This window comes from Ananas comosus, linkage group 18 (genome assembly GCF_001540865.1).
Source record: "Ananas comosus cultivar F153 linkage group 18, ASM154086v1, whole genome shotgun sequence".
Classification (NCBI taxonomy): domain Eukaryota; kingdom Viridiplantae; phylum Streptophyta; class Magnoliopsida; order Poales; family Bromeliaceae; genus Ananas; species Ananas comosus.
In genome coordinates, this window is record NC_033638.1 from 8,391,909 (window position 1) to 8,415,312 (window position 23,404).

The 23,404-nt window shown below is 35.6% G+C and overlaps 2 protein-coding genes across 2 annotated transcripts; one reads left to right on the plus strand and one right to left on the minus strand.

The window, feature by feature from the left end:
- On the plus strand, nt 9,948–15,792 carry LOC109723805. Its single transcript, XM_020252289.1, has 10 exons — nt 9,948–10,182; nt 11,716–12,086; nt 12,328–12,436; nt 12,953–13,048; nt 13,138–13,262; nt 13,711–13,803; nt 14,133–14,231; nt 14,470–14,511; nt 14,712–14,943; nt 15,269–15,792. Exons 1-10 carry the CDS (start codon nt 10,107–10,109, stop codon nt 15,511–15,513), a joined length of 1,488 nt encoding a protein of 495 aa, XP_020107878.1. The 5' UTR covers nt 9,948–10,106; the 3' UTR covers nt 15,514–15,792.
- Nucleotides 17,422–22,531, minus strand: LOC109724493 (COP9 signalosome complex subunit 2). Its single transcript, XM_020253337.1, has 12 exons — nt 22,294–22,531; nt 21,862–21,954; nt 21,086–21,164; nt 20,322–20,562; nt 20,148–20,222; nt 19,928–20,062; nt 19,428–19,615; nt 19,030–19,098; nt 18,860–18,950; nt 18,615–18,749; nt 18,003–18,115; nt 17,422–17,910 (listed from the first exon to the last, which is right to left on the minus strand). The coding sequence occupies exons 1-12, from the start codon at nt 22,301–22,303 to the stop codon at nt 17,820–17,822; spliced, it is 1,320 nt and encodes a 439-aa protein (XP_020108926.1). The 5' UTR covers nt 22,304–22,531; the 3' UTR covers nt 17,422–17,819.

Below are 23,404 nucleotides of genomic sequence, written 5' to 3' on the forward strand. Positions count from 1 at the left end.
CTCTGCTAATAATACCACTAGTCTCTGGAAAAGCTGTAGTTGTGAGGTTTTTGCTGGCAAAAGTATTCGGACTTGAGTAATAAAATTTGGTTTTTTCTTTTCAAAAGTTCATAGTAGAATATAGCAAGACACTTGTGTTCTTTTCGTATAATCTCTACATATATACAGTTGAGTAACTTATTGAGATACAACGCCACTTACACTATCTCCTGCTGCAAGTAGCTATGAATATTCGGAGAGATCAATCCTCCTGCCTAATGGAGAGATAGTTGGAGAGGTGACAAAACCCTATACTTTTCATTATAAAACCAATAAACCAGAAAAAGATGGATTGTTTTGCGAAAGAATCTCTGAACCCATAAAAACTGAAATTTGTGCTTGTAGAAATTATGGAGTGATCAGGGCTGAAAAAGAAAACCCGAAATTTTGCGAACAATGCTGGGTAGAATTTGTTCTCTCGGATATGAAGATGTCAAATGAAATACATCAAACTCGCATGTCCAGTGACTCATGTGTGGTGGTATTTGATGTTGGAGGTTAGGGTTTTTGGGTGCTTAAAGTATTACATCAAGAGACGTCAAGTTTGGAACGCTCAACAGTGTTACCTCCAGCGTAGGAAACCCTAGATTTAATAAATAAGCTATTGGGCTCCAGAGATATGGGCCTTAATACGCTTTCACTTATTGGGCTTGTATGTGAACATATTATTTGGATTATATTATAACAAAATATCCAATAACAATATATCCAACAATCTCCTCCTATGTTCACCATACAGCACAATCCAATACAGTGGTCAGTGTAATGTTCAAACAATTATGAATCATCCACATTCAGTCCAAGACAATCAACTCGGATTAAAAACTCAATCATCAATTGTAATTCAAATGAGTGAATCATTCTTATCATGAATCTGTTCTGAGATCGACATATCCAAAATGATTCTCAAAATCAGTTCACAACCAACATATGCATAACAGTCAAATATAAGTAGGCCAGTCAAAATAATCCAAGGCCTTACAAATAAAAGAAAAAGATATAATAATGTTCACAAATAGAGATAGTCAAACACAAGTCTTAAGTAAATGGACTCCATCAAAACAGGTAATAGTAGGTGAACTGTCAAGTTCCCGTACACTCTAAATGATATATATTCATTCATCAAATAGATCATTCTGATCTAGATCTCAATTATTAAGCTCTCCTCCATCCCTGCCATCCTCTGTAGAATATCAAATATAAATGTCATATTATCATGAATTTAATCATTTGAATAATCCACTAAAAATGTCTAGTTCTACTAAAAGAACTTAGCATCATAACATCAGGCAAAGAAGAACATATATTAATGTCATAAATTATGAATAAAGCCTAAATAGTTTGATTTATAAAGAGCCATCAACTTAAGTTTATTTGTAAGAGAATAATCATTGTCTAGTTTTAAAGAACATGACCAATACCAACAGGCTTCTTATGCAGATAGCTATTTCTATGTTTCAATTTGGAATGTCACAGTTACAAATTCTTTAAAGTCAAATAATCTAGCATCAAGTTTGGAATGAGATCATTTAACTAAGAAAAGAATGGTCCAGCCTAGTTGGATTGTATCATCAAGTTTGGAATGACACAAGCCTTCCAGATAGAACTTTGAACTAGGTTAAAGTCATTTTCATCAAGTTTGGAATGAAACAACTCACCTTTTTCAAATTAGTCCGCAACCATGAACATCGATGAAACATATAAATTGTGCTTGACCACCAAAGGAAGGAAGATTCGATAATTCAAAACATACAATTAGAAAGTAAGTAAATGGTAATTAAGACTAATTTACATAGTCTTTAACCCCATTTCCCCCACTGTTTTGAATAATCGATCTTTAGTCATACCTTTTGTGAGAGTATCGGCCATGTTATCCTTCGATCTCACATCGATCAAGGTGATAACCCCTTGTTCTCTCAGATAATTCAACAACGCATGTCTCAGTCTCACATGTCTTCTCTTTGAATTAAAGAAAGCATTTTTGACAACTTGGACAGCTGCTTGATTATCACAGAACAGGCTTAAAGAATTAATCTGTAGCCGAGTCAAAGGAATATCCAAAATCAGATTCTTTATCCATTCTGCTTCTTCGCCAGCGGAAGCTAAAGCAAAAAGTTCCGATTCCATAGACGACAAGGCAATACAAGTCTGTCTTTTGGATTTCCAAGTAATAGCAGCTCCACCCAAAGTGAATACATATCCACTTGTGGACTTACTATTTCCAATTTCTGAGCACCATGAGGCATCAGAATATCCATCCACAGTTGGAGGATAACCAGAATAACATAGAGCATAATCTTTCGTACCTTTAAGGTATCTCATCAGCCTACTAAGGGCATCCCAATGCTCTTTACTAGGATTACTAGTGAAACGACTCAGCATGCCAACTGTAAAGGCGATGTCGGGTCTAGTGCAACTCATAGCATACATGAGACTACCAATCAGTTTTGAGTACTTTAATTGATCCACACTGGTCCCTTCATTAGGACTCAGTCTTTTATTATAATCACATGGTGTCTCACTCGGTTTACAATCACTGTATCCCCAGGTAGAAAGTAGCTGCTCAATATAATGAGTCTGGCTAAGGGAGATGACTTGCCTTTCAAATCTTACTTTCATACCAAGAATGGTATTAGCAATACCAAGATCTTTCATGTCAAATTCTTTAGCTAAAGTAGCTTTCACGTCACTCACTACAGAATGATCGGAGCCAAGAATTAACATGTCATCAACATATAAGCAAATGATGACTATCTTATTTGACACAGAACGATGGTAAAGGCATTTATCTGAATAGCTAGACTGAAAGCCATAACTCTTTACCACTTTGTCAAATTTAAGATGCCACATCTTAGGTGCTTGTTTAAGACCGTACAAAGATTTATTCAATTTACAAACTTTGTCCTCAAGACCTTTCATGACATACCCTTCAGGTTGTTCCATGTAGATTTCTTCATTTAACTCTCCATTTAGAAAAGCTGTTTTTACATCCATTTGATGCACTACAAAGTGTTCAATAGATGCCAAAGCAAGAAGAATTCTTATAGTTGATAGATGACACACAGGTGAATAAACATCAAAATAGTCTATTCCACTCTGCTGTTTATAGCCTTTAGCTACTAAGCGTGCTTTGTATCTGGCTATTGATCCATCACTATTCAGTTTCTTTTTCAATACCCACTTACAGCCTATAGCCTTAGCCCCTTTAGGCAAATTGACTAGCTGCCAAGTGTGGTTCTGCAACAGAGAGCTCATTTCATCATCTATGGCTTCTGCCCACAGTAGGGATTCCCTAGATCTCATTGCTTCTTGATAAGAAAATGGATCATCCTCGAGATGGTAAGTAACAAAATTCTCACCAAAACTTTTGGGAACTCTCTCTCTTGTAGATATTCTAACTGGAACTGATTCAATAGCCAATTGTGTGGGATTAGTGTCAGAAGGGCCTGCTTCAGATTCTACAGGAGATTCTGAAATCATATCTGTAGATCCAGAAACATTCAAGCCATGATCTCTGAGAAACTTATTCTCAAAGAATTCTGCATCTCTAGATTCTATCACTGTGTTAGTAGATAGATCTAAAAACCTATCTGCAGCACTATCTTCTGCACTGCCTAGATATACACAGGTAATGGTTCTAGGTCCCACCTTAGGCCTCTTTGGATCTTGTATTCTTACATAAGCAATACAGCCCCAGGTCTTAAGAGTATCATATCTACAAGGATGCTTATGCCATATCTCATAAGGTGTCATAGACAACTTAGAGTGTGGCAACCTGTTCAGGATGTGATTAGCAGTCAGAACTGCTTCTCCCCAATAGGAGGAAGGCATGCCAGCTGTAAGTAACATAGAATTTAACATTTCAGTTAACGTTCTATTCTTACGCTCAGCAACACCATTTGATTGGGGTGAGTAAGGAGCAGTGGTTTCAAGTATTATGCCCTCTGAAGCACAAAATTCCTTGAACCCTGTCATTGTATATTCTCCTCCTCTATCACTCCTAAACCTCTTAATTTTCATGTTGAGTTGATTTTCTACTCTAGATTTGAAAATTTTAAACTTTTCAAAAGCCTCATCTTTCGATTTCAACAAATAGACATGACAATATCTAGAAAAATCGTCTATGAATGTTATCAAATACTTTCGACCACCTCTAGTGACGTAATTTCTAAAATCACAAAGATCAGAATGTATTAGCTCAAGAAGTTGTGTGCTTTTAGAAACCATCTTAAAAGGTTTTCTAGTGATCTTAGCTTGTGCACACACTTCACATTTGTCAAATCGAATAGAAGTATCCAATGGAATGTTGTGAGTTTTAGCTAGAAGTTGCATTTTCCTGTAGTTCACATGTCCAAGTCTATTGTGCAACAACTTTGGATCAATCAGAATAGAACTCACATGGTTTATGCTATCAGTATCTAAACTCAACCTATACATACCATTAACCATGAATGCACAACCAAAATAACATGAGTTAACTGATAAGGTTACTCTACCATTCATAGTTGAAAAGGACATACCAGCTTTATCAAGTAAGCTCATAGATATCAAATTCTTTTTAAGTAAAGGTACTACTCTAACATGTTTCAGAGTTAGTAATTTACCTGAAGAAAGCACCAAATTTGCAGTTCCAGTATGAGTCACTTCTGCCTCACCACCATTGCAATTTTCCACGGTGTCTTTCACTTCTGTGACCTCTGTGAGTAGGTTCTTGTCATTTGCAGCATGACAAGTAGCGCCACTATCCAACCACCACTCAGTAGAAATACTAGCCTTTCCAATTTTCATCATTCCAATGAAAGCTTGAGGCTCAGATTCACTAGTTAGCATATTAGCCTCACTTTGTGGTGTGTTATTCTTTGGCTTCTTTGGTAGTCTACACTCTGCTGCCCAGTGACCCCATTTTCCACAGTTATGGCACTTTCCTTTCTTTTTCTTTTTGGAGATAGTCTTTTTGACCTCTAGCTGTGAAGAAGATTCACCTTTTGGTGACTTGGATCTTTTCTGAGGTTTATTGAAGTGTGAAACTAAGTTGGCAACTGACTTTTGTTGTCCTACTTGTTCTAAATTCTTTCTAGTACTGTTTTGATCCTCAATGTGAATATACCTCTTTAATTCATCCAGTCCCATCTGTTCTTTCAATCTGTGCATTTCAGTCTTGAAAGAATTCCATTCAGCAGGTAACTTACTCAATACAAGACCAACAAAGAGATTATCAGACATATCAGATTTATCATCTTTCAGCTTGTTCCTCATGTTCTCAAGTTCAATTAATTGAGAGGTGATACTTGAATTCATATTGAACTTAAAGTCAAAAAATTTCTCCGCTAGAAGAGTTTTAGAAAGCCCCTCTTGTTTTTGGAACTGAGCGTTCAAGTGATCCCATATCTCTTTCGCTGTCTTATACTCACTATAAGTCATAGCTAGACGAGGATTTAAAGAGTTCAACAAGTAATCTCTACAGAAATCTTCATCCTTGTTCCATTGATATTCATCCACATTTTCAATGGTAGATGCAAAATCACTCAGAACAGTGTAGAATATTTCACGTTCTTTCATGCCAAATTGAACATGTAATTTCCAACCATGAAATTCAGTAACATCAAATGATTGCAATTTTATAATATCAAAAGAACTACGCTTTGCCATTTAATCAGAGCAAAGTGTTAGAAAGAGTGCACCTTGTAGTCCGCAGATCTCGCAAAGTCGAATAAAGCCCCTGATCTGAATCAAAGTGCTTTGTAGAGGTGGAATTTGCCAAAAACAAACCCAAAATTGGATCCGTAGCGCCCAAAAACCTTAAGATGAACTGCCCTCGTCGCCGGAAACTGCTGAAAACTTCCGATGGCCGTAACTTCGTCGTCCGACCTCCGTTCGAGACGAGTAACCACTCAAAACGTTCGTATCGACGAGTAGAACAGAACCCAAGTTGTCTCACCCTTTGAAATTGGCTATAATTTCTGAATTTTTGAATCAAAGAATTCCGCCGCCTAACCTTCAAACTCAGATCCCGGCCAATCTGATCGTCGAAATCGAAAATAAATTATACCGGTGAATTCGTCTTGACGAGATCTTCGAATCGACACCTTACTCGCTCAAATCCGACATAGGATCGTAATACTTTAAGATTGTTGGAGGTTAGGGTTTTTGGGTACTTAAAGTATTACATCAAGAGACGTCAAGTTTGGAACGCTCAACAGTGTTACCTCCAGCGTAGGAAACCCTAGATTTAATAAATAAGCTATTGGGCTCCAGAGATATGGGCCTTAATACGCTTTCACTTATTGGGCTTGTATGTGAATATATTATTTGGATTATATTATAACAAAATATCCAATAACAATATATCCAACATTTGAAACTATCCGAGAGATAATGATATTAATTCAAATTAGAACTGATGTTCTTAGTAGCTGTACTCACACTCTCTCTCTCTCTCTCTCTCTCTCTCTCTCTTTTGTTGAATTAATCTAACTTGTGAACTATAGTGCACGTTACATATACTTGCCCGAAAAGCATTATTAATTTTGTAATTTATCCAATTTTGCTCTGCATGATCGGCCAAATTTGCTTCATGGCCCATAGGCCAGCAGTGCATGGGCCGATCTGGGCCGTTCTTTGTCGACCTTGCGGTCCACTAGGTAATACTACATGTGTATCTTTTTATAGAGCGTAAATTTCATTTTTCAAAAATTTAATTACATAAGTTAAATTTTTTAAAAAATAATTTTTGAATGAGTTGAATGCAAGATGTATTTACAGCGTCTCACCAGTAGCCATTTGAAAGTACAAAATTTTATAAGATTATTTTATTTAATTAAAAATTTTGAAAATATTATTATTATTATTATTTTAAAAAATCTGATATTTGAAGGCTAATTGGGTAAAACGAGGATAACGGTCGTTTCGCCATAAACGCCGAAGAGTTACGGATGTGTAACGCCGCCTCCTCCCCTAACGGCTCCGTTACGGACGCCCCCCGCGTTCATTCCGCGTCGGGGGTAAAACCGTCATTTCGGTCTCTCTTAGTAAAATAATACATTTGTACGTAGAACCCCTCGACTATTCTATTATTATTTACTACCCCGTAATTGATCTTTTTTTAAAAAAAATAATTAAAATTTGAAAAATAATATGACTAAAATTCTTTAAGTCTATAAAAGTAGAAGTTGAGGAATCTCAACAAGAAAAATTAGTTAAGTAGACAATTTCAATACGACTTATAGTTAAGGGGTCACTCTATAATTTTTTGATAAAAAAATGATACAAAAAAAATATTTGGAGACTACAAAACTAAAATGAGCTCCCTTTTATTAATTTTTTTATTTTCTAAATTTTGAATATTTTGATTTTAGTAAATCAAGTAAATTAGTAATTTTTTCAAATTAATAATAATTTTAGCAAATTTTTTAACTTTGTTTGTTTTTATTAAATAAAATAAGAATAAAAAATAAAGATTGGAGTAAAGTAAGTATAATAATTTAATTTAAAATATAAAGATTGAGAAAACCTGACCATAAAAAAATATAGTTCAAAGGTTTCTTTCAAAATAGTTTATAAATGAGGAATATTTATACATTTTATCTTAAAAAATTACTAAATATTATTGAAAAAAATGTTAAGTTTCTAGTATTAAAAATTGTAATATCTACGAGCCGTTATTCAAGGGATTATAGAATTTTTCTATCTCTTTTTAGATTTTAGTAAAAACTAGTGATAGGATAAGAAAAAAAGAGCTTTTGAATTATGATAAAGTGTTATAAGATTACAATTTAAAATAAAATGTAGAGTTGATTGTTCCTAAAATAGAGTATAAAAATAGTTAAAAAAAAAAAAGAAAAATGACAAAGCAGCTTAATAATTTAAAGTTGCCACCGCACCTGTTTCCGCCACTTTTTTTTTGATAAAATTACGAAAATGGCCCGAGAGCGAACGTGTGATAAAATGACGAAAATACCCTCTTCGGAGAGCCTGGCGTGGAAGCTAAGCATCTAATTATTGGACGGCGCCTGTCGCCGCGTTCGTCCTCGCTGATCAGTTCGGACCCGTTTGATCAGCATCCAACGGCTAATATTACCCCGCATTGATCTTTACTTTGCTTGATTGGATATATAGGTACTGGGCAAAACATAATAGTGAGATAAACCATCTTGTAAAATAATAATAGCAATAATATAATTAAATTATAAATAATAAAATTAATAAAGAAGTAAAAAAATAAACTTTTGCTTACAATCATACTAAAAAATCTCATAAATAATAAAGTATCTTCTTAGATATAAACATAAGAAAGCATATTTATTATTTACTATCCAAATAAAATATTTTTATTTTCATTTATAATAAATTATGTAAAATATTTCATTTTATGAATCAAAGCCTCAAATTAATTAAAGCATAAATTATAGTTTATTAGGTGCACGAATGTTTTATTTAGTATATATTTTTAGCTTGGCAAATGCTAGCATAATATGTCAAAATAGCTGTAGATCGATCTTATACTTAGCACTCGGACGATGGAGTGTAAAATTTACGTATTTTTGCAGTATACACGTACTATTGTTGTTTTGTTTTTTTAAAAAAATAGAATGCAGCATTTGGTAAGTATGAACATTGTTAGATGTGACTCGAAATCTATTATCGATTTAGGTTTGCGTTTACGACTCTCCGACAGTTTCGCGGTGCGACCAATTTGGAAAAGAAAATTATGAAGAAAAAATGAGTGTGGGGGGCGGAGCCCCCGCGGTACGGATCGGATCCGAAATCCGTTATGAGTTTTCCTTTTCGTTTATCGTTTATGCCCTAGAGGCGTGTGACCGTGGTTGGTTGTAACCTGAAGAACATTGTATTTCCTTTTCGTTCCATAGTGAAGTTCTCTCCTCCCTCGCTCGTGATTTTTTCCTGCAAAGGATTTTTCACGTAAATCTGTGTCTCTTTATTTTTCTGCTTATGGTTTGATTGTTTTTTGTGTTCGTCATTTCGTTTCCGTTTGTGCGTTTGTCGTAACAAACATTTTGTTTGCTATATATGTATATATTTTTTAGTTTATTCAAGAATAATATAGTATTAGGTGAAAATGCATCTATTAGGTTCGAAAACTCCTATTTAGATATTCTTTTAGAATAAAAACTATTGTACAAATTATTACCGAAAATAAGATATATTATTAGGTCTTTAAGTTATTTTGTCGAAATAAACCATTTTATATTGTCCACAGAAATATTTTTACATATAAATTATGAATGTAGACCTTTAAAGAAACAAGAATAAAACTCATAGCCTTTAATCGAAACATTAAAAAAAAATACTGAACAAATTATTTGTGGATAATTAATTTTGACATTCAACGTAGTCTAATTGGTATCCTTATATTATATTTAATATCATATTTGGCCACAAATTTACATAAAATTAATATAAAAATTGCAGAAGCAGAGTCATCATCTATTAAATCGCATGATAGAAAACTAAAATGGATTTTAAATTTACATAAAATTCAACAAATGGAGGGCTCTGAAAATTCCAATTTGGGAGAAAGATTTTTCTCTTTTCTTTTTTTTCCTTGATTTTGTATATATATATGTCATATGTCATGTTGTGGGTCATCGCTGGTCAGAGGAGAACCGTTCGATCATCATCCGACGGTCGATATTCTCCTGCCAATGTTTATCGACATAATGGCGACACGTGGCGACAGCTGTCCCTCGTGGGGCCCGCAGCGGATCAGACGGCTACGAACTGCTATCACCGTCCAGCGAAAGGACAGCCTGGGAGCGCGAAGCACGCATCTCAAATACACCAAGGGCATTTCTGGAAAAACAAATGCACGCAACGTGGACGCCCGTTAATGGCGGAGCTAACGGCGTGATAACGGAACACGCGTCTGTCGCCCGTATAAAGCGGCTCCGACTCGCATACTCTTCCCATGCTTCGCCGAACGAACGCGAAAAACGCTCCGCTCGTTGCGATTTCGTAGTCGATTGCGTTGCGTTGCGTTGCGATCTCTCTCCTCGCCTCGATCCGATCCCTCTTCGTCGTCGCTCTCCGAGCTCGGTGTCCGAGGAGCCATGGCGGATCAGCTCACGGACGACCAGATCTCCGAGTTCAAGGAGGCCTTCAGCTTGTTCGACAAGGACGGAGATGGTCTGATTCTGACCCCTATTTTTTTTTTAAAAAAATAATAATAATAAGATGGTGTTATCTGATAGATCTCTGTGAGTGCTGGTGTTTATTTGATTCTTTGTTTTGTTTGAGAATATTTTTTTTTTGATTCGATGTGGTTTTTAAGGTGCTTGTTTGATCTCACGATCAATAGATTATTATTTGTTCTCTTCATTTTTAACATTTTTAGTTGATTTGAATCCTTGTTTGTGTATCTTATTTGTTATGTGTACGATTCATTTTTTTATTAAATTAACTGTTTGTGTTTTTCTTGTCGATTAAAGCTTACTGATATTTTTAGCTTGCAATCTAAAATGCTTGATCGATTTTTCATTTTTATGTGTTAATGTGTTAATTTGCATGTATTTGGTGCCTACCGTGTATCTTACTATAATTTAAGAGATTTGGAAATACGTAAGCGTGTGAGGTAATGTTGCAGAATGTAGTGGAGAATCGTTGCATTGACTAATTTTTGCTCCTTTTGGATTGTCATATAATGGAAGCAATTTGTTGATCTTAGAGTAGTAGTATAGTTGTTTATCTATAATGTAGAATATTTTGAGCATCATCATTGAACTAAGATGTGCTGTGATTACTACTTACTATATGAAGAACGCAAAAGATCTGAAAAGAAGTGTTTTGGAAATAATCAGAGGGACAACAAATTTGAATCAATTGCTGTACTGAACAATTCAGAATCGGAAGAAGCAAAATGCTAATGTCTGATTCTGCGCTGTGAAAATAGTTTTTTAATTTGCAGTATGCGGAGACCGATATTATCCTGCTAAGATCCAACTTCTTTAATTCTCCATAACCATTATATTTTTATGATCATCCCCTAATGCAAGAAAGAAATGTTACAACTATCGCATCTGCTGCTGTAGCTCAACTTTGGAAATGCCTTTCCCAAAGGCAACCTCATTGCTACCTCGAAGCTCTTAGATCTCTAAGAGAAATCCGAAAGCACTGTAGAGATTCATGCTTTTGGATGATCAGAAACAGTTGTGAGACATGCTGCAGCAGGTCTGGCCACCATTTTCTTTTTGTACTAGTGCCTGTTCTTCAGCAGATACGTAGGGCCTGTTTGGCCCTGTTGTGAGATGCAATGGTTTTTGATGAACTTCTATTTAAATAGTGTTATTGGGAGAAATACCAAATTACAATCCCATTCAATAGTGTTTCTTTTTTTTTTTAGTGCTGTAGAATTAGGATCTCCGAAATCGTACTTTCTGCTTGTGTTTTTGAAGTCTCATTTTTTACATTCCATGTTAGCAGAAAGTCCAACTGTTCAGTTTGTCAAACGCTATGGCTTAAAGCAAAAGAAAGAACAAGTCCAAACATCGACTTATACATGCTTCTTTTCCTATTTATACATAATACAAATATTTGTTCAAAATAAAAATCTAATCCTTTTTATGAAGTTGGTTGCTAACTGGAATCACTGCTCAGTTCACGGTGGGTAAATAGATGCAATTCATTTAAATTCTTTTTCCTGATTGGGCTTTGGACAAGCAGGTTGCATCACAACAAAGGAGCTGGGGACTGTGATGCGCTCCTTGGGCCAGAACCCAACTGAGGCAGAGCTTCAGGACATGATCAATGAGGTGGATGCTGATGGGAATGGTACAATCGATTTCCCAGAATTCCTGAACCTGATGGCGCGCAAGATGAAGGACACCGATTCTGAGGAGGAACTGAAGGAGGCCTTCAGGGTGTTCGATAAGGACCAGAACGGCTTCATCTCTGCTGCCGAGCTCCGCCACGTCATGACCAACCTCGGGGAGAAGCTAACTGATGAGGAGGTTGACGAGATGATCCGCGAGGCTGATGTTGATGGTGACGGCCAGATCAACTATGAGGAGTTCGTCAAGGTCATGATGGCCAAGTGAAATCAAAATGTATAATATTTTAAAAGAAGGAATGGGGAAATTTATTTCGTGGCAGATTTATTCAAATGCGCGAGATTATTTCCTCCTCTTCTGCTGCGTAGTTATCTGGATAGGGTAGTTGTGAAACGGAAGAAGGACGATGACTCTGTGTTTGACTCCCTCTCTTCCCTGCTTGTCTTTGGATTATATTGTTAATCCCTGTTTCTGTGAATGTTTTATGTTTGTTTCATCTTGGAAGTGGATTTTGCATATGCAGTATGCTAGTTATATGTTCATCTTCGTTATAACTATAATTTCTGATGAATCACTTTTTGCAGTATTTCTTTCGTCATGCTGCTGCCCATTTGGTTTTAATAGCTGAACTGCTCAGTTTCATGATGATGCATATATATAGTTCTCCTTGCATTGTTGGCATCTCTTGTAGTGTGATATCTTGGCTTTTAATGTGCAAATCACACATCAGCAAAGTGCAATATTTTTATGATTCTGTGATTTTTAAATGTTAAAATATCATGCTTCTCGACTGTTATTTTTGCTGTTGATTGTTACTCATGAAAACCATGGTGGAATGTTCTTATCTATGACTTCTACTTTATCACTTTGTTTGTTTTATATTTTACCACCTTATCATGGATATCTATTTCCTTAGGAAGATCAACCATTTCATTTTAATGTAAATTATTATTATTATTATTATTATTATTATTATTATGTTGCTGAAGTTGAGAAGATCAATCGATCAACCTGCATTGAGCTTTGAAAAGCATCTCCTAACCTTCTAGGAATCTCTTTTACAATAGAGAAATGATATTCACAGTTCTTTGACTTGCATATCAAATTTGATGGTGTTTTATGATTGGTAGAAATGGTAGTGTGCTTTGTGTACGAAGAAATAATAATATGCAGAGAATATCACAAGGCGGGTAGTTGGAAGGGCAATGAATTTGGAAGGTGCTGTGGTAGGTAGCAACTACTTTACTCTGTTTTTTCTATCAATGTTACAATCTCCCTCTTTTGGTGCTTGTGCTTATAGTTGTTGATAATATAGGAGGAATGGGGAGCAAGGAGAAGAAGATGAAGACACTCTGCCTTCATGGCTTCCGAACTAGTGGGAGCTTCTTGCAAAAGCAAATCAGCAAGTGGGATCCATCCATCTTCCAAGAATTCGACTTGGTGAGCTCTCTCTCTCTCTCTCTCTCTCTCTCTCTCTGAAGGATGCATTAATAAAATAAAGAATAGAGGATCAACTAAGTTGTTCGCTATGTGATGTTGATAGTTTTCTTCACTCCGGATTCTAAATCATTACACGATTAGACCTGAGCAAAATCCACGCCGGTCTGATTTTAGATCGGCTGTGCGAAGCTCTAAATGACCGAATTAGGTCGTGTTGGGCTAAGTTAGAAAGTTAGAATCCTGAGTGGCCTCCTCAAGATTTTCTCAAATCAATCTACACCATCAACTGGGTCAGCCCGAACCGGCGGGGCTAGAGTTTTTTCACTTCTATTCATGATTACTGATTATTGAATCTCTGAATGAGCTTTCTTTCTTATTTTATAGTGCATCCTTACTGTGAGCTGAACTTCTTTGTTTCGAAATCATTTTGATTTTCATCGTCGTTTAGGTCTTCCCTGATGGGCTCTTTCCAGCAGGAGGGAAATCGGATATAGAGGACATATTCCCCCCGCCCTATTTTGAGTGGTACCAATTCAACAAGGTGGGTGCAGAATAAGTATATGTTAATAGTACAATACATTTAAGTTTCCCACAAGATATACAAAGAAACACTTGAGTTAGAGTTCTCTATTAGTTTAAGTGTTTTAGGTTGATTGCTTCGCGCAGAATCGATTAATGTAGGCATTTGGTACAATATTTGATTGCCCAATCCATTATTCTACATCAAAATTTCCACTTAGTTATTTAGTTCATGGGAAACCACATATGATGAACAACATGTTTTCTATTCTTAGGCATCTAATACAGTAGTTATCATTTAATATGGCTTGATACATGCGACTTAATTTTTGTGGCGTATATGGCAAACAGGATTTCACGGAATACACGAATCTTGATGAATGTATTTCTTACTTGTGCGATTACATGACAAAAAATGGCCCTTTTGATGGACTGCTTGGTTTCTCACAGGTATAACTTCTACGCTTTAACCAGTGTAATACATCTTATTTTTTTACCGTTATTTTTATTTGAAATTGTAAAATTTAGTTTGCGATGCATTAATATTACATGCCAAAAATATTAACCAACCCTACCCCTACATAAGCATCCATGAGTCTTTGTTCAAACTTTTTAGTGATGTTTCATTTCAATCTGACAAACTTGTTTTTTTTTTTTTCTTTACCCTAATATTTCCGCATTGAATCAGGGTGCGACGCTATCGGCACTTTTGGCCGGCTATCAAGCACAGGTACGTTACTACTCCAAGATAAGATAAGAATAGAAGAGATAATTGCAAACAATATCCCTAGTTACTACCAGTGAATGTTAATATTCTGTGTGCATGGTACTTTCCGGAACAAAAAAAAAAAAAACACATCTAACCCTAACAGTGCAAACAATCTAGTACCAAATCCATCTCATGTTGCATCATTTATTCTCATACAACAGGGCAAGGTACTGAGTGACCACCCACCAATAAAATTTGTGATCTCAATCTCTGGGTCCAAATTTAGAGACCCAAATATTTGTGATGTTGCATACAAGGAACCCATCAAGGTTAAGTCCGCGCATCTGATCGGGGACAAAGATTGGCTCAAAATTCCCTCTGAGGAGCTCGCAACTGCATTTGACAACCCTCTGATTCTAAGACACCCACAGGGCCACACTGTCCCCAGGCTAGGTTTGAAATTTCCTGCTTAAAATTGCTTACTTTTTTGCTTGCATGTATTTGAAATAGATAAACATGTACTTGTTTTAAATCAATGTATAATATTTTACTATAATGTTTTGTTGGAAGCTAATTTATACCCTTCAGATAAAGGCCCTTTTTATTCCCTTTTTTATACCCTGAATATAGGATATAATCTTGAATTCTTGATGTTGACAGATAAGATTCATTGAACTTGTTTTCGCTATTTGAATTTAAACAGATTCAATCAATCTAATTTGCTGCTGTCAGAAAAGCTTACCTTTCGGTCTAACGGCAGAAAGATGAATAACTGCAGATGAGGCAGCAGTGAGGCATCTTTGTGAGTGGACTACAAGCGTTCTGGGCGATACGTTCGCGCATCGCAGTTGCAATTTGGAGAACTCGGGAGCAGAGGAGACCAACACCGCGTCGCATTCAGATGTCAATTCGGGGAGTTTGATTCCTACATACTTATCTGACTTACGGCGAGAACTGGTGTTGTTGAGAATGGAGAAGCTTATAAGAAGTGGGAACTTGGAGGGGGGGGCAAAAATAAAATAAGAGGAAATAAAAGGAAACTGGTGTTAGTTGAGAATGGAGAAAGCTAATAAGAAGTGAGAACTTGGAGGGAGCAAAGAAAATAAAATAAAATAACAAAGGAGGGGGCAGTACCTCATACGCCTTAGTTGACTTTCCCTACTATTTAAGCGTACTTAACTGGGGGAGCAACGCTTTGAATTGGCTTATCAGTGTACTCAGATGATTACCTAGACTCTCAAAGTAACATATCATAATATATTATATATATATATTTTTTTGCCTTTCTCACTTCGTTTGATATCTTATTTATGTTTTATTTTTTCAATAAAATTTTGTATATTCAAAACTGCAGAGGTGAGCAGTAAATTAATTACAATCATTTCATCTGAAGTGTTTATTTAACAATAACGTTAAAAATTAAAAGCTTTTTCTCTCTTTTTAATTTTTTTTAAAAAAACAAGTTATCATCTATTATCTCGCTGGATGTATTATAAGCTTAGTCAATAATAATAATAATAAAAAATCTTTTCTCCAAGCACATCAAATTACATAGAATTAAGTTTTTTAAAAAATTAAAAAATAAACAGGATAGCTAACGAGACAAATCTTTTGTTCCTTAGAGTGGAATAGATAAGGAATCAAATCACATACACTATTCGATCATTCCAAAGAAAGGCTAATTTACTGACTAGACGGAGTAGGGAGGGAGCATAGTTAATTTGGATTCGGCAAAAATTCGGTACAGCTATAATACAAATAAAATTTATATCCTAATTTTAAAATTCGTTGAAAAATACGGCGAAAAAATGGATTCGCCAATTATTCGGATACATAATTTATACGGATATTATACGTTCACTAATTAAAAATTCAGGATAAAAAATTTGACTATTAAATTAAATTTTTTTTCTTTAGATTTATGCTATTAGCATAAATACTTATAATTCTGAAGAATCTTGGTAATTCAGCTATTAATTTTTTTTTCTCTAAATTAAAAATTTTCTTTAGATTTATTTATTATCATAAATAATTATAACCCTTAGATCTAGAATACACCAATAAGCACAAACCTCTTGGTACTTCTAAATTTTTAACCTTTAAATCTACTCTTTGACTACTTATAGCTTTTAGATCAAACACTACCCCATCTGCCACCACCTATCACCACTTATCACCATCATCCTACCCATACAATCACTCCATTCAAGAGCTATAAATTCAAAATCACCAACCCTTTGATGCTTTTCAAAATATTCTAGTTCAACTCTCTATACATATATATGTGTGTATGCTCTCTATACATATGTGTGTGTATGCACGCATGCGTGGAGTGAGAGGTCCATGCCACATGGTCCACGATACTGAGTGCAGCCTCGTGGACCCCGCTGTTTTCCAACGCAGTACGCTGTGATTTTTTCCTCCACGCTCCTCTTTTCTTCCTCCTCCCCTTTTCTTCTTTGCTTCGCTCGGTCACCATGTTTCCTTCAAAATTAAACAGACATCGCTCCGTCTCCTTGTTTCCTTCAAAATTGAACAAATAAGGTTGCACGACTGCTCACGAGGAGGCACATGAATTTGTGAAGCAGTGGTGGCGCGATACTGGTCCAAAAAATTTCATCATTCTGCAGCCGCCTTATAATTCGGTGAAACTGTTTTGATCACGAATACTCTAAGTAAGAAAAAAAAACGCATTTTATTCTGATTTTTTAGAAAAGTTCATAAACGGAGCTTTTTAGACGGTTTGCCGTTTGCTCGTGAATAATTCACATTTACACGTGAATTAACTAACACAGGTAGGGAGTAGTTTGGATCCACGCACTCTACCGCCCACCAACCTATTCCCAATTACCGCTTTGATGCGGCAAAGTGAGTTATAGTAATATTATAACAAAATTCAATTACGCACAAAGCTCACGCTAATGCAACAACTTCGTTGAAAAGGCATCAGCAAAATCTTTTTGGGAACTTAAGCATGCTCATATGCTTTGAAGAGGAGCAAGCAACATACCAAGTTTAACAGAGATGTAAATCATGTTTTTGTAGGCTAACAAAAAAAATTCTCAAGGATACAGATTACCGCGAGAATGTAAAAGCATGTCGAGAGATTAACTACCGACATTTCCACAACAATGAAAACCACTATTTGCACGGATTTGAAGATGACGGAGCAAAATCACAAAGCACCACACAAAAATTCTTGGATTCACCTTGTATGTTCGCTTCTGATATTGTGCAAATTTCTGCGCTGCAAAGTCATTTGGTGCAGCGGGTAAATGGAATTCTTCATGCAAACAAGCAGTAGCAAGTTCATATATAACTCTGCCGTCTCAACTAACTCGGTTAGATATTGTTTGGTAAAGTGATTTAAGCTGAGTATTCCATTTGTCAATAGCAGTGTATTTCTTCGTTCCCTTAGACCTGAAAAAAAGATGCGACGTCATACAACGAGATCAGATTACGTGAATTTCACTGGAAGAAGTTCAAAGGAGTTTAATAAGAAAGAGAGTTACCTGTCACCACGCTCTAAAAGCTTGTTCACCTGATCAATGTGACCCTGAATACGGTTGTCCAGAATCAGCGAGACCAAGAGCTGCTCAACATCCTTTTCTGGGACATTGAGTTCCTAGAGAGAAAAAGTTAAATATCGAGATCAGGTCCATATAGTACTTGTGATGCCCCACTTTCCAAGGAGTCATCCATCCTAGAACTTCCTTAGCCCTAGCACGCCCAACCATCTTAATCAGTTGAGTCTAACCACCGGCCAAAATGTTATAGCCGGATTAACAGATTTAGCCCTAGATATAAGACTTTCAAATCCTGAGTGTCACAGTACTGATAAGCACTCTAGGGATGTTAGATACACCATAATTACAAGGCTACAGAGTCCAATTACAAGGCTAGAGTGCAATTAAAAGCCTACATAGTCCAATTTAAACAAGTCGCAAAAAATAATATCACGAACAAAGAAGATTTAAATTTGTTTATCTTTAGCCCAGATCTTAAACAACAGTGCATATATTCTAGTTGACGCTAAAGCCTGATAATTATACTACTGAAAAGCAAGGGAAATTTTCAGTGATGCTAGAGAGAGAGAGAGAGAGATAGAGAGAGAGAGAAATCACCTTTGAAATGAATGGAATTCGGATTCGTGTATATGGTTTTATGAGCTTGAGCAACACTTGAGTTCTGATATTCTTCAGAAGATCCTCAATATAATTGCGAATGAAAGGATCATCCATAATTGTTCTTCTATTGCTCTGAGACACCCAATTACCAAAGCAGCAGCAGCTTTTTGAGAATTTAAGAAAATGGACATGAAAATACAAGATCATTATTTCATATTAGCAGGTCATATGAAACTTCTCACCTTTAAGATCTTCTCAAATTCCAGAATCTCATTTTTCTGGTAAGCAGCAATAAGATTTGTCATTGCTAGGATTTCGGGATCATTTTTGTACCTATGTAAATCAACAGCAGTATATTAACAGGAGAAACAACAGAAAGTTTTAAGAGAAAAGTACTGTATATTGAACTTACGGCTTTGCCTCTTGCCCATCAAAGGGATTCACTTCAGATTCCATTAACATATTGGCCAGAACCAAATATCTAGCAGGTGATAAACCATATCAAGAAATGTAACAACAAGAAATTCTGAAATTTAGAGACTCATTGGCATGCCTATCGGAGCAACTTCTCTATTCAAGGTGTTTGACAAGTAAAGAGTCTAGAGCTTCTAGCTTGATAAACAAGCAAAAAGGCTACTAGACCCCAAAAGTGGAACCTCCCACTTAAAGCTTCTACTTCTTTAAGCAAAGCTGCAGGCGGATTTCAAGGAAAAGCTATTAACGCTTAGACGCAAATAGCACTTCCAAAGAAGCTCTATCTTGGCCAAACAGGGCCTTAGGCACCTGGCAACAAAGACAGTAAGAACATACTTTAAGCATTGAATTCGCCGCTGATTCCCAGCTTCATCATAATTCTTAAATGCTTCAAAGAAATCTGTGGCTGCCTCATCCCACTGCCTCTCAGCCATATGCATTTTTCCACCGCATTCATGGATAATACCCATGATTCGTGGATGAGGTATGGCTGATTTAATTGAAAGGGCCTTCTGGTACAATTGCTGCAAAATAAACCATATATTAGAACTGCTCCATAAACCACAAGAAATAAAAGTAAACAATGTAGGTCAAGCAGATATGATCTGCGAGCAACAATAAAACACCCTTAAAGAAATTTCCACATAAATGCTCATTAAGTCCAATCTTTCCAAGGCAACAATTAGGACCACATTTAGAACTACAGAATCAAGGTGAACAACCATAGAGTGAATAACCACTAACGTACAATAAAATAGCCCATTTCAGCAAGAAGTAATTGGCAACAAAATAATCAACTATGCCAACTAAATGAAGGCATAACAGCATGCTCATACCTTAAGTTTCTTGTTATTCTTAGTCTCCGTGTACATTTGAATCTCAATAGCATAGACTTCTAGAAGCTGTGTGCCTTTCTTCTGGTCATCAGTTCCATCCTCCCTTTGGCAAGATCTGTGCAGCTCCTTCAAAATCTGTGCATAATTTTGAGAATAAAAACATCTTAGTTAACAAAATGCCGTGCAAGGGATTGCAGATGTTACACAAGTTAAGGAGTACCTTATTCATCCGTCCGTACTCTCCCATGTCAAACCAAATTTTGCAAAGCTTAAGATTTGTCTTAAACCACAATCTCTGCAATCAAATGAGAAATTTCAAAGATTAACCAAGAGTATAAATATTTTGTAGTCTAATATTCATGGATGTCCAACAGCGCACTGTACATTCCACTACCTCATTCTTCGCCTCTTCAAGGGCCTTCAATGTTGTTTGATAGAACTCCTGCAGAAGATTAAAGTTCTGGCTTGCAGATCCCGAAACAAAATCCATTATGTTGTTTATACATTTTTCGCTGTAGTTACGTGTAACAGCTGACTTGATGTATGTCAACATCTCCCTGTAGGCATCCATCATCTCTTTGTACTTCACCAGTCGATAATAAAGCTTGACTGTTTGCTTTAGTGCTTTGAATCCCCTGTTAATTTGGAGAAAAAGAGGTATCAAATGGACTAAGTAGTAAAATTTAAATCAAATGGACTGAATAGTAAAATTTAAATCATATTATCATATTCAAAGCTACATGAGTAATTAACGGATTCCCATGCTATAGTAAATTTTTAAACTTTTTGAATATAGAAGTTTCAAAAGAAGCAGGAAAAACCTCAGAAAGGGCTTCCAAGACATATAGTCACTACAGGCTAAATGATATGCAGCGGCAAAGCTGATAGTTCATACGAGGCCGTCATAAGATGGCAAAGGAGAAAACCAAAAATATTCTCAATACCTATGATAAAATTGCTAAAATACTTTCTCCTCTTGTACAGCACAGTATTATATAAAACAATATAAAAGGAATATACAAGGCAAAACTCAGGGAAAAAAAAGGGGTGTTTCTTGAAGTCGTGACAGACTCGACAATCAATGCTTGCTCGACATGAGTAACATATCAATCCCTGATTAAAGCAATGTATTCAAATCACAACTTATTGACATCTCACCACTCAGCTTTCTCAGGTTCCATGCGAACTACTTCTGCAAAACCAGCAAGAGCACCCTCCGGATCTGTTTCTACCAAACCTATAAGAAAAATCCCACAAACTAATTATCAAATAAGCAAGTGTGCCTAAATAATAATTATTAGAAGAGCGGAAAATGACTGTATAAATAGGATAAACCTCTATCAATGAAAAAGGAACACGGTGCCCAGCATAGGTGATCGAAGTATCAAACAATATACTGAGCTTTCACGCGCCCGCATGAACTTCTTAATTCCAAGCAATGTGAAAAATTCGGACTTAAAATAGATATAAACATCAGATTATGCTTCTAAGGCGATCATTTTGTTTACTAAAAATCTGTACTTCAATAACAAGATTGTTTTAATTAGTTAAGAGAGCACGGTAAAATATCATCATATTAATATTACTAATATAACAGCATACACTAACACTCCAAGGAAACATAAAATAGTATAAAGCCTCTAAAAGCGGTATCACATGGAGCATCAATGACTTTAAGCATGCGCTCAATGAAAAATATTAAGATTTATAAACGAACTAACTATCTAATGTCATACAGGGAAAATTTCTTTATCCTGCGCTCCAAGAAGGAAGGAGGCAATAAATAATTTACATATATACAGGAATAACCTAGTAAAACAAGCTTATTAGAGCATCATTTTAGATGGGACTAAACTACTACACAAATAGTTGAAGCAAGAAGAAAACAAAAACAACCTCCTAGATAGCAAACAGTTAAGAAATCCTAACTTTACCTTTTGAGTTATAGTACTGGTTCTCTATATCCACATCCTGCTCCTCAGGTTCCTCATCAGAGTACTCAAATCCATAATCCTCCATATCAGCATCTAATTTATCAAAAAAAATAAATAAATGAAAAAGACATTTAATTCAGGGGCATGAGAACATCAGAAAAAAGGAAAAACAAGGAAAAATCCACAAGCACAATTAATTTCCACATGATGTCCACATACAAAACATCAGATTAAACAACAAAGCAAAGCGATAAATAACAAAAACCAAAAAAAAAAAAAAAACAAACAAACAAACAAGCAACAACCATAGAAAGAGCTACTTGTACACGAAGCATGTCGTACATCGAATCGGATCAAAACCGCAGCATACAATGGAAACCCTAGAACCAGGGGACGAAGATTAAAACTGGTAGTAGTGAAAGGATCGCTCACCGGAACCCATGATTCGCAGCTACTTCGACGTAAACAACCACGACAACGTGGGGTTCGTCGACAATGGAGGGATCTCGAGCTCCGATCGCGCGTGGATTATTTAGGGCTTCTTCGCGAGGGTTTTGCGGGAGAGGAGATGAGGAAGAGGGAGCAGAGGAAATGGGGAGAAGCTCCGGATGCTTCGACCGGGCAAAGAAGGGGGAAACGAGAGGCGAGTGTGTACGAACCTTTTTAGCGGAGGAGGTGATGAAAGGGGCTTGGCTTTGGCTCGCATCGCGAATCGCGACCGAGCTCTATCCGGTTCGGGTCCGGGCACGGTTGGTGCGGATGTCAATGGTTAACGATATCCAAAAGTTTATCCTACTGAATCCGAATCGAACTGATTTAACTCTTATTTATTTTAGTACATAATATTATATTCTGTATATCGTAATGAGTCGCTTACGATATATTTTCTGTACTCCGATCAAAAAATATAAAAATATATTTTTATATACTTTTATCTAGATTGACCATAATATCAAACTAAGATATAAAAAATAAAAACAGGATGAACATAAATTCGGCTACCAATTTTATCCATATCCGATCTTAACTCAATTTTAAAAAAATATATAAACATAAGAATAAAAACCGATTGAAATAAATAAGAAAAGAAATAAATTTTTAAGTACAATTTTCTCTAACAAATAATATTTTTTAATTAAATATTTTTATATCATTCAATATTTTTCTTCTACAGTGAATATTTAAGATTATCTCAATTCTACCTACTAATATTTAGTTATTATGTTAACTTTTTTATTGATTGCAACAATAATCACACTTAAATTTAAATATTTATTTGTTCTGAAATTTAGAGTTAAAATTTGATTATATAATTTAAAGAAATTTATAATTTTTTAAATTAAAATTAAAATTTGAGTTTCCATTATGAATTAAATATAATTTTGGATATTAAATTTGAATTAATAATTAAAAAATTAATTAAAGTGGATGAAGATTAAATTTTGTATTTTGATCTAAATCTGAATTAAAATTTCTATACTTTTAGTTTAAAACATATACTTAAATTTAGCAATTAATTGATATATTATTTATTGGACGGGTG

Excerpts from the sequence above, each read along its gene's own strand:
- LOC109723805 (XM_020252289.1), top strand. The coding sequence starts at position 10,107 with ATGGCGGATCAGCTCACGGACGACCAGATCTCCGAGTTCAAGGAGGCC. Across the intron at positions 12,087-12,327 it reads TCAAGGTCATGATGGCCAAG|TGGATTTTGCATATGCAGTA; the intron begins TGAAATCAAAAT and ends TCATCTTGGAAG. Across the intron at positions 13,263-13,710 it reads TCTTCCAAGAATTCGACTTG|GTCTTCCCTGATGGGCTCTT; the intron begins GTGAGCTCTCTC and ends ATCGTCGTTTAG.
- LOC109724493 (XM_020253337.1), bottom strand. Across the intron at positions 18,750-18,859 it reads AATTTGAGAAGATCTTAAAG|AGCAATAGAAGAACAATTAT; the intron begins GTGAGAAGTTTC and ends TGGGTGTCTCAG. Across the intron at positions 18,116-18,614 it reads GAATTCCATTCATTTCAAAG|GAACTCAATGTCCCAGAAAA; the intron begins GTGATTTCTCTC and ends TTTTCTCTCTAG.